The sequence below is a fragment of the Prionailurus bengalensis genome, chromosome A2 (genome assembly GCF_016509475.1).
Source record: "Prionailurus bengalensis isolate Pbe53 chromosome A2, Fcat_Pben_1.1_paternal_pri, whole genome shotgun sequence".
Lineage (NCBI taxonomy): Eukaryota > Metazoa > Chordata > Mammalia > Carnivora > Felidae > Prionailurus > Prionailurus bengalensis.
In genome coordinates, this window is record NC_057348.1 from 90931408 (window position 1) to 90945774 (window position 14367).

Here is a 14367-nt window from a genome sequence, read left to right on the forward strand (position 1 = left end):
CAGAGCCTGGAGCCTGCTTCAAATTCTATGTCTCCCTCTCTCTCTGCTCCCCAGCTCATGCTCTGTCTCTCTCTCCTTCAAAAATAAATAAAAACATTAAAAAAAATTTTTTTAATTAAAAAACTCAGTTTGGTTCCACCACATCCTGAGTACTAGTTGATAGTTTATTCTTTCATTTTCCCCTTCCTCATTCCTTTACTCTGCATGCAGTAACTGGTGTGTTTGCACTAGCATATTGCCTTTTTTTTTTGTACTAAATATCCAGTGGTATATTTTGATTGACATCAAATCAAGATGGAATGGGATAAAATAATGACTCTGTGAAAAGAAGCTCATTCTCCATGCTCTTCACAACTTTGAAAGATCAGTATTTCCTGACTTAGCCCTGTATTGTGTGATCTTTATTCTCTATTCATTTTCCTTTCTGTCTTTGTAGAATTTTTAGAATGGCTTTAAATACCACCTGTATGATCATGACACCACATTTAAATCTCTAGCTAGCGAGTTTAGATCAGATTTTTTTTCCCCTCTAATCTTCTTTACCTCTTCCTTAACAAGTGGTCTCACAATCTACCTACATGGTTGATCAAGTCAGAATCTAAAATTCGTATTTGATTTCTCTTTCTCCCTCATTTTCTATAATAATTCCTAATTATCAAGTCTTGTCAATCTTCTCTCCAAAATATATCTTGATCTATTTACCTCAATCTCCATGACGGTTACAGTAATAAATACCTTGTTTATCTCTTGTCTACACTCCCTTATTGGTGTCCTAATGGAGCTTCCAGTTTTCCCCCTTCTACTAGCCATTTATCTTCCAGCCAATCTTCTTAAATGTTAAAAAGATTGTGTTAATTGCCACTTAGGTCTAGAATGGTTTCTCTTCAAACATATTTCTTGGAGTCAAGTCCTAGTTTCACCACTTTCTATTTGTAGAGTCTTACACAAGTTCTTAATCCCTCCCTGGCATAATATGTGCTGGTAAAGTTAAGGAAGATTATTCATATCAAGCATTTGTAACTGTGCTTGGCACTCAGTAAATGTTCACATTTATTATTAATGTTATATGGCCTACAGAGCCCTGTGTGATCAGACTTCTGGGTATAAGGCTCAACCCTTGAGAATGCCTTTCCTAATAGTGATTTTCTTCAGAGTTGAGTTCTCCTTCAGTTTTTCTCTACTTCAACAACCTATTTATTTGCTTATCCTACTTATCAAGTCTAATTACCTTTTTCTCTTGTTTGTTGCCTGTCCCCTCCCCTAGATGGTAAGCTTCATGGAGAGGGACCATGCTTAGGTCATCCACTATTTAACTTTCATACCTGGCACAGTTCTTGCCACATAGTAGGAACTTATTCTATATTTGTTGATAAAATAATTAATGAATCTCACATTCTTAGCAAGATATTTGGAGATTTACTTTTTAGTCAGGTTTCATTCTGATTCAGTTTGTCTTTGAATGGAATATAACATTTATTTATAATACTATAATCTATTTTGGATGTCATGAGGGAGACTTTTCTAACTTCCTCCCTTATGTATGTATTTCATACATAGAGACTAAACTGGGCAAGGGAGCAAGAATGTGATAATGAAATTTCTTTGGTTTAGAAGAGAAACTTTCTCATACTTTAGTATTGCATTTTCAGTGTGTGTAATAACTTTTGACTCTCAAAAAAGGAAAATTTGAAGCATGATACTATATAGTATCAGTATGATACTCTGGTGGTTCCTTTGGATGCAATTCAAAGGGTATTTGTTATTGAAGTACCTGAAGGGCCTTCAAATAGTTTTACAGAATGAACACCAAAGAAAGAATTATAGAGATATATTTCAATGAGAGTTAAATTATATATGATAAGAGAAAAAGTACGGTTGTTATTAGGGTGTTATTTTAAATGGTTTTCTGGTTTCTGATATTTTTGTAGTCAACAAATGATTGGAAAGAGTATACCTAATAAAAAGTGGAAGCAGGGCACCTGGGTGGCTCAGTTGGTTAAGCGTCCAACTCTTAATTTAGGCTCAAGTCATGATCTCACAGTTCATGAGATCAAGCCCCACATCAGGCTCTGCACTGTCAGTGACGGGCCTGTTCGGAATTCTTTCTCTGCTCCTTCCCCACTTGTTCATTCTCTCTCTCTCTTTCTTTCTCTCTCAAAATAAACATGAAAAAAAATTTTTACAGTGGAAGCTTTTCCTCCAGATACAGTAATATCAGTAGTTGCTCATAATTTTTCTTTGTTTCTAACATGTAACACTTCTTTAGGGATACAATCTAATGTATAAAGCTTTAAATTGAAGTTTTAATACATCTTTTTCACCTTGGTACTTTCAGTGTTTATAATATATTTTAGCAATTCATTATACTGTTTTGGTTAGGTCCTTCTCATACAATTATTTTCTTTAGAACAAAAAATATTTTCAATAAAAGGGAATTTTTTTAGTGTATACCTTACTATTATTGAATTTAGTCATTTAGGATTTACCCTTGGTTCATTTGTTACATAACTTTGGTTATATAAGCAAACTTTATTAATGCTCCAGTTTTTCTATAAGATAAAATGTAGATGTTTACAGGTTTTTTTGAAGTCTTTGAAAGGGTTGATTAACAAGAATCAGATTTCCAGTCAAAATTGATACGTTGATTTGATTAAAAGAAAAAAAATTAATTTTTCCTAACAGCTTCTTCTTTAATACATGTGAGTAATGTCTTTGATTAAATGATAAAAATACCTTTTTCGGTTCAGATCACTTTAACTCAGTATTTTTTTGAATACTGAATTATTTTTTAAATGTTATCTCAGAAGTGTATTTTATGAAAAATACTTTTTTTCTTAGCTTGCATTAATAGTGAAGATGTTGAGCATACAGGGGACACCTCGTTAAGTAGCACTTCCTCCACCGTTTGTCCTCCCATCCCTTCTGGTTCAGTAAAAACTCATAATAAATGAGGTCTATGCAGCATTCCACTTCAGGTATTGTTTTATTTAAGTGGAATTATTTCACATATAGCAAGTGTTTCACTTATATTGGTTTACTTAAAAAATTATTAGTAAAACTTAAGCCAAAGAACTCCTCAAAAGAATATTGTATAAGATCTTTAGACTTTAAGAAATCTCTGAAACTGGTGAAATATGTGTGTGTTTTTGGTATTCTTCAGCAGTCCCTAACACAATGTTGACATTAGGAATAAGCAGAAATAGTTTTGATCTGACTCTTAGAATGTACTTTTAAGCACGGTGGACTCAAAATTAAAAAAGAAAAAAAAAAGACCTTTTCTTATATAGGGAAATACTAGGAATAATGGGTGACTCCCAGTTATCAAAAACCAGAATTCTTTTTAAGGCATGTGTTCAACAGAATTTGGGCTCTAGAGCCATTGTAATCATAACTCTTTTCGGAGTCAAAATATTTTGTCAACAGCCATTTTAGCTATTGGAACAGTGGCAAAATCTCAGGTATATAAATTTATTTAAATATCTTTACCTTTTTGTGGAAAACCTTAAGTATGTAGAAATTTTTTCCATTTGTTTTGTTAATCTCTGTTAGGCTGGAAGTTTTAGTTTTTCTCTTTTTACATAAATCAATAAAAGCAATTCCCATATTTCCAAGGAAACACAAAACCTCTATTCCAGGCAAGTCTTCCCACATATTTGTTTGTATCTGACAGAAGGTCTCTTATTTTCCTTTGTACTTTTCACTCATTTAAAATTCCTTATGAACTATAATATAGGTTAAATTCTCTTTAAATATTTTTGTTTTATAGGCAGTGATAAGGTTTAAAAGAAAATATATAGAACTTAAAGTAAGAAGAATTATGTTTCTTCCTTGAGCAGTTTATCTGCATGAGCTTGGGCAAATTGTTTTAACCTAATTCTTAACTTTTCTTGATGGAAAATTTGAAACTCATAATAGTTCTTTCCACCTTTGCTTCATGGACTTTTTAAAGAAGAATCAAAGGATATGTTTGTAAAAGTATTTTTTAAACTATGAACTATGCAAAATTGGTGGATTATGAGCTTATTAAATTTTTTTGCAGCCTTAATAAACTCATGACTAAAAAGAGTAAGACAAATTCTATTTACTAAAATGGAATAATTTAATTTAATAAATAAATTTTATTTAATTTTATTTTATAAATAAAATAAATAAATTAATTAATTAATTTTATTTAATAAATAAAATAAATAAAATTTACTAAAATTCCATTACTAAAATTTTCTTTTAGTTGGTGGGATCTTACAGAGTGGTGTCCACTGTCTATATCTAATATAAATAGGTAATACAATCAAATGATGCCTGGTTATTGAACATAAACTAGTTTTTGCACAGTATTATTTTTAAAAGTAAATACAATGATCGTACTTATTTGTGGAAAAATGCCATAGACTCGTATCATAATATTTTCTCAAAATACTTATTTTAAATATTTTAAAATAAAATTGTAGTATTTTAAAAACTGACATTAACCAAAACAATAAGCTTTACAAAAATTAAGAGAGGTGGATTCATAATTTATTTTGTCAGAGATAATGAATACTTCCTTTTTCATATGCAAACACCCTGCTAGCTCATTAGTATTGTAGTGTTAAAAGATTAGGATGAATTACTAATGATCACATCTCTCTAGTTCTCCATTTAGTTAATAAATAGACTTTCTTGTACTTACAGAAAAGCAATGTGTGTTTGTCTTTTTCTATATATACAATAATATCTACAGAATTTCAAAATTAGACCAGTAAAAATGTGAATTTTCCACCTTTCGGATTACATTTATATTGCTTCACTGTTAGGGAAACAGAGTAGGCAGTCTTGGCCAGTTGAAAGAGTTACTTTGGAAGTTCTTTTTAAAAGTGGTGGAAATACTTAGAATAATTTTTTGTTGTTGTTCTTATGGCAGCATTTTTTGTTTTTTTTCCTAAATATCTTCAAGAATTGGCTGATCCAAATAGTTTTTATTTTGATAAATAAAATTTAGTTCTTTATACCTTAGTTTGGTTTCTAAATAATTTCTACAGAGGATACTTCAGTCTGTTTTTAATATTTATATATTTACCCGTTTCATTTTATAGGCGATTTTATGACGATGGAGCAATTGTCTTGGGCGAGGAAGCAAATATGCTTGCTGGCATGCTGCTTGGACTCAATGCCATTGATTTCAGGTACTTAGTCTAAATGCATTCAGGTTTTAAATTATTCTACCTCATACCAGTTTCTACTTAGCTTTTATTCTTGGTTTGCTAATAAGAAGTAAAGCACACAGCTGGATATTGATATTTGATTCATGTCGTTCCCTTTCCAGTAACATCAGCTTTCTAACTGGGTTTGCTCTCAGCAAAGAGACTGTCTCAAAGTTATTGATTTAACTGACATGTTTGTTCTGTAGTTTGGGCAAATCTTAGACTATATCTCCCCAGCAAAAGATTATGTACCCTTGTAGCCCTGAAGGAAGTTTTTGGATCTTATCTCTTGTATTTTTCAGCTACTGCTATAAAGTGAAAAAATGCCCTGAAAGTAGATGGAAAGCCAGAAAGATTTTCATGATCTCATGTGTTGAAATAAAAAACTCCTGGCATGATGTGTTTGGTACCTTGTGTTTATATTATGTATCTTGGCCATCAGAAATATTACTAATATTTGCTTCTATCATCAACAAGATGAATTGATTTCAGACTGAGTATAAGTTCTAAAAATGTAAATGTAAGTTTTTCATATATTCATGGAAGGATCTTTTTGTATTCTTTAATTGATCTAAGATTTTACATTATGCTAAAAATAAAAAGTTTGCTTATAACAATTCAAACATAAGATTAATGGAAATATTACAATTTTATTGAAAAATATCACTTAAAATCCAAGAGTATCAACAAAATAAGTATAAAACTTAAATGAAAATCTACTGTTAGATCTTTTTTTTTTTTTTTTAATTTTTTTTTTTCAACGTTTATTTATTTTTGGGACAGAGAGAGACAGAGCATGAACAGGCGAGGGGCAGAGAGAGAGGGAGACACAGAATCGGAAACAGGCTCCAGGCTCTGAGCCATCAGCCCAGAGCCCGACATGGGGCTCGACGTGGGGCTCGAACTCACGGAGCGCGAGATCGTGACCTGGCTGAAGTCGGACGCTTAACCGACTGCGCCACCCAGGCGCCCCTACTGTTAGATCTTTAATAGAAATATAATGCTGCTCATTTTTAATACAGGTACCTTTTTTTTTTTAGCAAATTACTGAGGGTACCTTTTTTTTTTTTTTAGCAAATCACTTCCTTTTCAAAATATTTTCATTTTCTCAGTATAACTTTCCTCTGTTTAAAATTTAATAAAGTAGTATTAGGTTATTAGCTTAATTGTTTAGAATACAAAAATGATAGATGCCATATGGAGGTTGTCTTTTTGATCGTTCTGAGTGTATTAATTTTTCACCTGTCATCCTGCTGGTTCTGTCTGAATCCTTTACATTTCTGTTTTTTGGTGCAAAAAGAAAACCTGGGATAAGAATGTGAACTCTTGGTTTATTGTAACCCAATGATGCTGTATGATCAGCTGAAAGTAAATGTCTTAAAGATACATTAGTAATATTTCTGTAAATGAAGGAAAGCCCTTATAAAGTATTGCCCTTTGGCTCCTCCTTATTCAAGCATGAAAAAGTATGGAGCAATACCAAGATACTCTTGATATTAACATTTAAAAATAGAATTTCAATAGGCAGACTTCCCAAAGAAATCAGAACATGGGAGTTCATAGAATAATTTGTTTTTTGAAAGATCCACCTACATCTTGTAAATGTTCTTGTTTATGTTCCTAGTAGATGTACTTTTTTAATAACAGTGACCATAAAACTAAACACTTTTTTTATTATCCTATTGGATACACCATCATACAAAACAAAGATTACTGGATTGGGAGACCAGAGGTCTAGAGTTTTTTTACGGGCTTTATGTGACTCCCGGTATGACTTTGGGCAAGTAGCAACCTTTCCTGTTGTCATGGCCTCAAAAAGGATTGACTGACGATCAAAAGGATTTTTTTTAGCTTTCTTTTTAGGTCTAAGACCCAGGCCCTTTCACTTATTCATAGTTTAAAAAACTGTCATCTTCTAATTAGTTAAATCTTTTAAAAATATAGTCAGCGGCATCTAAGAATTTGTATGAAAACATGAACAAGTCTTCATTTGAAAATCCTCTAATGACGTCTTAAAAAAATCCAGTGAAGACTAAAATAGTGTCAAATAACGTTTGAACAGATTTCTCAGAAAATTTTTCTTTTGCATGATATATTCAGGTTAGAGTGTATTGTGCAGTCCTTTGTCATTGGTATTGAACGCAGAGTATCTTTATTGAGGTGTTTATTTGTAACAAGTAACATCTAAAATATGAATAAAAAATTTACCTACAATTTGATGAAACAAATGTCTCAAACCAGAGATTGTTTATAATGCTTAATGTCGATTTAAAGGTTTGATGTATTATGTGACATATTTATTTGTTTCTTAGCTTCTGCCTCAAGGGAGAGGGATTGGATGGAAACTTTCCTGCTGTAATAGACTACACACCATATTTGAAGTTTACCCAGAGGTATATGACGTTTTGAAATATGTTATTGAAATCTTAATTTAGGGGCACCTGGGTGGTTCAGTCAGTGGAACGCCCAACTCTTGATTTCAGCTTAGGTCATGATCCCAGGGTTGTTGGATTGAGCCTCACATTGGCCTCTGTGGTGAGTGTGGAGCCTGCTTAAGATTCTCTCTCTTTCCCTCTACCCCTCTTCCCTACTTGTGCGTGCTGTCTAAAATAAAAAAAAGATAGAGAAAAAATAAATATTAACTTATAGTTTAATGTCTTGTGTAATATGTCCATCTGATTAAAATTGCTTTTATTTTAGTATCAGAAATTATTCAAAAATACAGACTCCATTTGCAGACCCCAATGTGTTTAAACTTTTTACATAGTTGTAATTTCAGCGTAGTTTTTAGAAAACATCATGTATTTCTGTTGCTATCATCATTATAATAATAACTTTGATAGCTCTATAATAGTCCATTGAGAGTTCAAAATTATAATTCATCATTCAGATTGTTTTCCATTATAGAGGAAAGGATAATGAATGTTTTTGCAAATCAGTTTTCTTTTTGTTTCTGCTGTGAATTTACAGAGTTATTCAGGCAAATACAATGAAAAATTTTATGGCTCTTAAAGTGTGTCTTTTTAAAAGAGTCTGTACCAATTTATCTTAATACTAGTATTGTATGAGAGTTAAGAATTTCCTACAATCTCACCAGCATTGAAAATTAATCAGATGATATCTGTAAATTTTTTGAAGGTGTGATTACATAATTGGCTTCCTGAATAGAATGATTATATACTTTAAAAGTGTTATGATCAAGCTAAAGCTTTAAGGAAAACAGAAAGAGAGTATTATAGGTATATACGTAATGTACATACACACGCACACTGGAAGATGCATTTATTGGGGATCTAATGTAGGAAAGAAACTTTACCAGCTGCCAGGGATACACAGATGTCAACAGTAAGGGCAATTCATGAAATTCTGAAAATAATAATATAGTCCCTGTCACCAGGATAATCATCATCTAGTGAGAGAAGTCCCTATGTGAGAGGTAGGAGTGTGAAGATACTTTAGGTGGTGAAGGAGTAGTAACCCAGTCTTATGGTACCAAGATTTCTAACTTGAGTAAGTGGATCACTTGGGGAAAGTGATAATTCTAGTACTTTACATCTAAAAACCAAATAGAGCAAGAATTTTGAACAGGCATAAAATTATACTGTTTTGGGTATATTAGATTTCAGGACATTTTTGAAGACAGTAGTTCAAAAATAATACTAGTAGAAAGAATGCTAGTAATATTGAATGCTTATTGTATATCAGGCATTATTCAAAGTGCTTTCCTTCTATTAACTCATTTAATCCTCAAAAGCTAATTTTATAAATGAGAAAACTGAAACAGAGAGAGCTTAAGTAGCTTGTCTAAACACACAGCTAGTTTGTGCAGAGTGGTTCACAGGTCTGGAATTAAAGAGCAAGTTGACAGCTGGACATAGGAGTTTGGCCATTGACAAGTAGGTAGAAAGGCTATTTGTAGTGATTTAGGAAGTGACTTGAAAATATAAAGATGAATGTGAATACTAATTTTTCTCTCCTACATACATAAGAGACTATAGTAATTACTGCAACACTTTTAAAAATACAATAATGGAACTTTCTCAGGTGGTCCCCTCAGAATGAGTTTAATGATAAATGCTCTCTGCCTCCAACTTGCTTAACCACTTTTTGTCCGCATTTTTATGCAACTGTCTTTCTTTGATGTACTAATCCAAACTTGTATGTCTAGCTTCCTCTCCTTCATACGCTGAGGGATTTCTACTATCTTATTATAAAAAGGACACTGAAATGAGAAGGGAAGTACCAATTCCACCTTGTCATAAATAAGTTAGCATTACTGATAATGGAGGTCTTCTTTTTAGAAATATGTAAACAGTCTTGATTATCATAAAGAGCCAATATTGTAAACATTCAGTTGCTTCCACAAAATATACCTATATTAGACAAATAAAACGTTTATTAGGTTTCTAATTTTAAGAAACTGTAAAAATATATCCTTAACAAAATTACTGCTTTTAATTTATTTGATAAGTAATACATTCTGATGGTGGGTCTGAGTGCATCACCACTCAAATTTATTTGGTAAGTAATACATATTCATTATACAAAAACTAGAAAATAAAGATAGGTAGATAGAGGAAAACTTAAGTCACTCAAAATCTTACCTTTAAGAAGCAGCTGCTAGAGGCATTAACATTTTGATGGGTAGCTTTCCAGCCTTATCTTTTTCTTTAACATGGAATTATAATGTACATGTAGTACTTCTTTCCCTTAATACTGTATAATGAAGATTCTTGCATGTCATTAACCATCCTTCCACAGCATCATTTCCCTAAGTGAATAGAATTTCATTATCTTACAGTATTTTTACGTAATTATTGTTGGACTTTTAGGATACATTCAGTTAGTTGTCACTGTCGTATGCACTTTTGCAGTTAATAACCTTGTAACTACATCTTTTATATAGACCATGATTATTTCTTTAAGTTAAAGTGGAAGTAAAATTTCTGGGATAAATAGCACATGTATTATTAAAGCTTTTGAAATATGCTATCAAATTGCACTCCAAAGAGGCCATGCTAGTTAAGTTTGTATAGGCAATATGTGAGATTGCTTGCTTCCCACCATTGCCCACCAAGTATTAAAAATGTGGCCAGTTGTACAAGTGGAAAATAATATCCTATTGGGTTTTTTCCCTATTGTTTTAATTTGCATTTATTTGCTGGTGAAGCTGAACTTTTAAAAAATGTTTATTAGCTATTACTCTCTGTAAATGAAGTGTTATCCTTCTGAAGCTAAATATATGAAATATGTTAATAGAAAACATCCTAAAATAGATTTCATATTTAAAACTGGCTTTTAGGTTGTGTATCATTGAGAAAACTCAGGTTTTCTGAGTTACTGCTTGATAAAACTTTAAACATCTTTTAAACATTTTTTCTTAAATAGATTTTAGGCCTGAAAAGTCCAGTAGCTAATGATAGTGTCTTATGATGCCTTCAGTTTTGTACTTCTCAATATAATGTTGCCATCAGCATTCTTATAGCTTAGTCTTCGTACTTAAACATGCCTATATCCTTAAAGAGGCAAATTTCTACAAACAAAATTGCTGACTTAAAGAGACTGTTAACTCATGTATGCTGTTAATTGCCCTTCTTAGACATTCTATCCCATACATTCTGCCTCTTGTAGGAATAAAGTAATCATTTTGCTATGGAAGACCAGTTCTTTGACCTGTGTACTACATCCCATCCTGTCTCTTAGGTTAAGGTTTTTGTCCCAGCAGTTGTTCTGTCCTCTTCCATTAATTTTTCTTTTCTTTTTTTTTAAAATTTTTTACTTAATTTTTTATTTATTTTGAGAGATAGAGGGCAAGCAGAGGAGGGACAGAGAGAGGGGAAGACAGAGTCCCAAGCAGGCTCTGTGCTGTCAGCGCAGAGCCCAATGTGGGGCTTGAACTCATGAATTGTGAGATCATGACCTGAGCTGAAGTCAAAGAGTTGAATGCTTAACCAACTGAGCCACCCAGATGCCCCTAATTTCCCCTCTTTTCAGTATCTTCCCACACCTCACAGCATACATGCATGTTGTTATTTTCCCCATGTTAAAAAATGAAACAGAGGAACTTTCCCCATAGTCACTTCTAGCTACTTCTCAGTCAGTCACCTCTCCTTTATTATAACACTGTGTTCCCAGGTTTGTTTTGTTCTGCCTCCATTCTCTCTTGAACTATTCAAATTGAGCTTTAATACTTACCCCTGAAAGTGCTCTTGTCAGAGTCAGCTGTGGTGTCTCATTGTCAAATCCAGTGGTTAATCATTTCCTTGTCTGTCTCGACCTTCTTTGAGCACTGTTTGATACCATGCTCTTCCAGTTTTCCTCCGTCCTCACTCCCCTTCCCCGTTTCTCCTCATCTCCCCAACCTCTAAGTGTTGGACTGTTTTAGAGATCAGTCCCAAATCATCTTTTCTGTCTGTACTCACTCTCCAGTTTAGTGGCTCTAAATATTATCTTTATGCTACTCTTTCCCAGATGTACACTTCTACCTGGAACATTGCCCAAAACTCTAGACTCATATATCCAGCTGCCAACTTGCCATCTTCGCTTGGATGTGTAGTAAGCACCTCAAATGAGCATGTACAAAATAGAACTCCTATTTCTCTCCCAAACTTTTCTTCCTTTAGCCATTCCCATTCCAAGAATGGTAGTTCTGTCATTCTGGCTGCTTATGGTCAAAACTTTGGTATCATCATTGAACTTTCTCTGCCATAATCCACATAGGATCCACCAGCAAATCGTTTGGCACCACCACTATTACCTCCTTAATTCAAACCTGGAAATTTGCAAAAGTCTTCAAGCCTTCACCTCTGACTCCTATAGTTAATTCTCCATAGACAGCTAGACTGATTTTTCTTAAATGAAAGATCATTTCATTCCTCTGCTCATAACTTTTCCAGCAGCTTCTTTCATGTAACTCAAAAGACAAGGTCGTTATTTGATCTGGCCTCCAGTACCTCTCTGACCTTATCTCCTACTACCTGCCTTCCCATTTACCATGCTTCAGTAACCCTGGCCATTTTGTAATTCCTTGAGCATACCAGACACACTTGTGCATTAGGGCCTTTGTCCTTCCTATCAAATGCAATATCACTCAGATATTTACACATCTATTTCCCACTTCTTCTCGAAAATCCAGCTTAATACCCTCTTACTGATGAAGACTTCATTGAACTTCCTACCTAAAATAATATTCCTACCCATGCTATGCCTCTTCCCTCCTTTATTTTCTGCATAGTGACTCTTGCTATCTAACAGGTGGTATATTATTTGTTTATCTCCTCCTACTGGAATGTAAACCCTGAGAAAGCAAGGACTGTTATGTTGACTCACACTTAAATCTCAGTGCTTTAACAGTACTTAGCATAAGAATAGACATGCAATAAGTAGGTGTTTTGAAAATTAAATGAATATCTTCTAGTTTTTGTCATGCTCATTTACAGGATTAAAAATAGCCCTCTGAAGGAGATGATACTTTAAAATTTCAACAAGATTAATAGTCTGAACATTTTATGGTCCATTATTTCCTTCTTTTTATATCCTTATTAAAAATAAGTGCTTAATTATTAGAGGTAAAGGAATAAAGAAGGTGAGTGATAAGAATTTTTAGTCTGTTTAACAATTATAAATAATAAAGCATTATATAGGTTTTCGGTAAAGGAAAACTATTTTTCCTTTTATATCATTGCCTCAATAAAAATTTTAAAAATATTTTGCTCTTCAAAATATTGGAATGTTCCTGAAATTCTTAAGTATCATTTTCCCACCAAAAATATTGCAGAACTTCTGTGTCCTTCAGAATAAGAGATACTTTTGTGAGTTTCAGCTTTTCATTGTCCATGGCCTATAATAACTAAGTGTTAGCAAAACATATAGGTCATTCATGACCTGGCATCAATATACCTTCTTAGCCATTCAGCTTTTTTAGACAGCTGTAGTATTATTAGTCATTGAAATGTTGGGAGGCAATGTAAAATTGTTTTAAAATTTTGTAATAGAATACCAGTTTCCCTTACTAGGGCGACCTTGAACAAACTACTTTTCTCTTATTCTTACTGTCTTCCATTGTTGGGTGAATCTGTTAAATAGTAGAGCAATACCTCATGGAATTATCATGAGGATTAATGAGGTAATGTATACCTTGGAATCATTGTATGTAAGTATTTATTTTCTTCCTCGTCCTTACAAGAAACTTCCTTATTGCTCTTTGCTTTCTACTTTTTAAATTAAAAAAAAAATTACTATTTTAATTTCATTGGTAGTCCCATTAATCATTACAATTTTCTATTGTTGATTCAGTTTTGGTAAATTATATTTTATTAAAGTAAAACAAAAAACATGTCATGATGTTCAGAGATTTCTTTAAATATCTTTTAAAATCTCTTTTCATTTCTGTTATGTTACCTTTTGCCTTTTGTGTTCATAGCCTTTTATTTTGGCTTAATTTTGAAATCATTCTTGCCAAAGCATTTTGTCAGTTTTGTAGATTTTTTTTTCAATTTTTGTTGAGAAATAATTGGTATACATCACTGTAGAAGTTTAAGGAGTACAGAATTAAGGTTTGATTTCCATACATTGTGAAATGAATGACTACCACAGTAGGTTCAGCTAACATCCATCTTCTTATATAGATACAATAAAAAGAAAAGAAAAAAAAGGAAAAAAAAACTCTACTTGTAATGACCACTCAGGATTTATTCCGTGAACTTTCTATATTCATACAGCAATGTTATTTCTTGTCATCATGTTATATATTACATCCTTAGTACTTAGTTATTTTATAACTGAAGTTTGTACCTTTTGACCACTTTCCTCCTATTCCCTTTCCCTTTCTTCACTTCTTCCTCCCTCTACGCTCTGTGGCTGGTAACCACAAACCTAATCTCTTTTTCTACAAGTTTGTGTTTTTGTGTGTGTATGTGTTTTCTACATATTAATGAAATCATATAGCATTTGTCTTTCTCAGATTTATTTCACTTATTAGCATAATGCCTTCCTTCAAGGTCCATCCATGGTGTTGCAAATGGCAAGATTTCATATTCTGTTGTATACCTGTACCATGTCTTTTCCATCCATTCATCTACTGATGGATAGATTGTTTCCATATCTCAGCTATTATACATAGTGCTGCTATGAATGTAGGGTGCAGATATCTTTTCAAGGTAGTGTTTTGTTTTCTTTGGATATATTC

The 14367-nt window shown here is 32.7% G+C and overlaps 1 protein-coding gene across 4 annotated transcripts in view; it reads left to right on the plus strand.

Annotated features, from left to right (window-relative positions):
• Positions 1–14367, plus strand: part of RUNDC3B (RUN domain containing 3B) — a 154959-nt gene that overhangs the window by 73237 nt on the left and 67355 nt on the right. For all 4 annotated transcript variants that reach the window (XM_043588759.1, XM_043588761.1, XM_043588760.1 and 1 more), the window contains 2 exons: positions 5073–5162; positions 7493–7573. In XM_043588759.1, coding sequence (XP_043444694.1) covers positions 5073–5162; positions 7493–7573 — 171 coding nt within the window. The remainder of the gene's footprint in view (positions 1–5072; positions 5163–7492; positions 7574–14367) is intronic.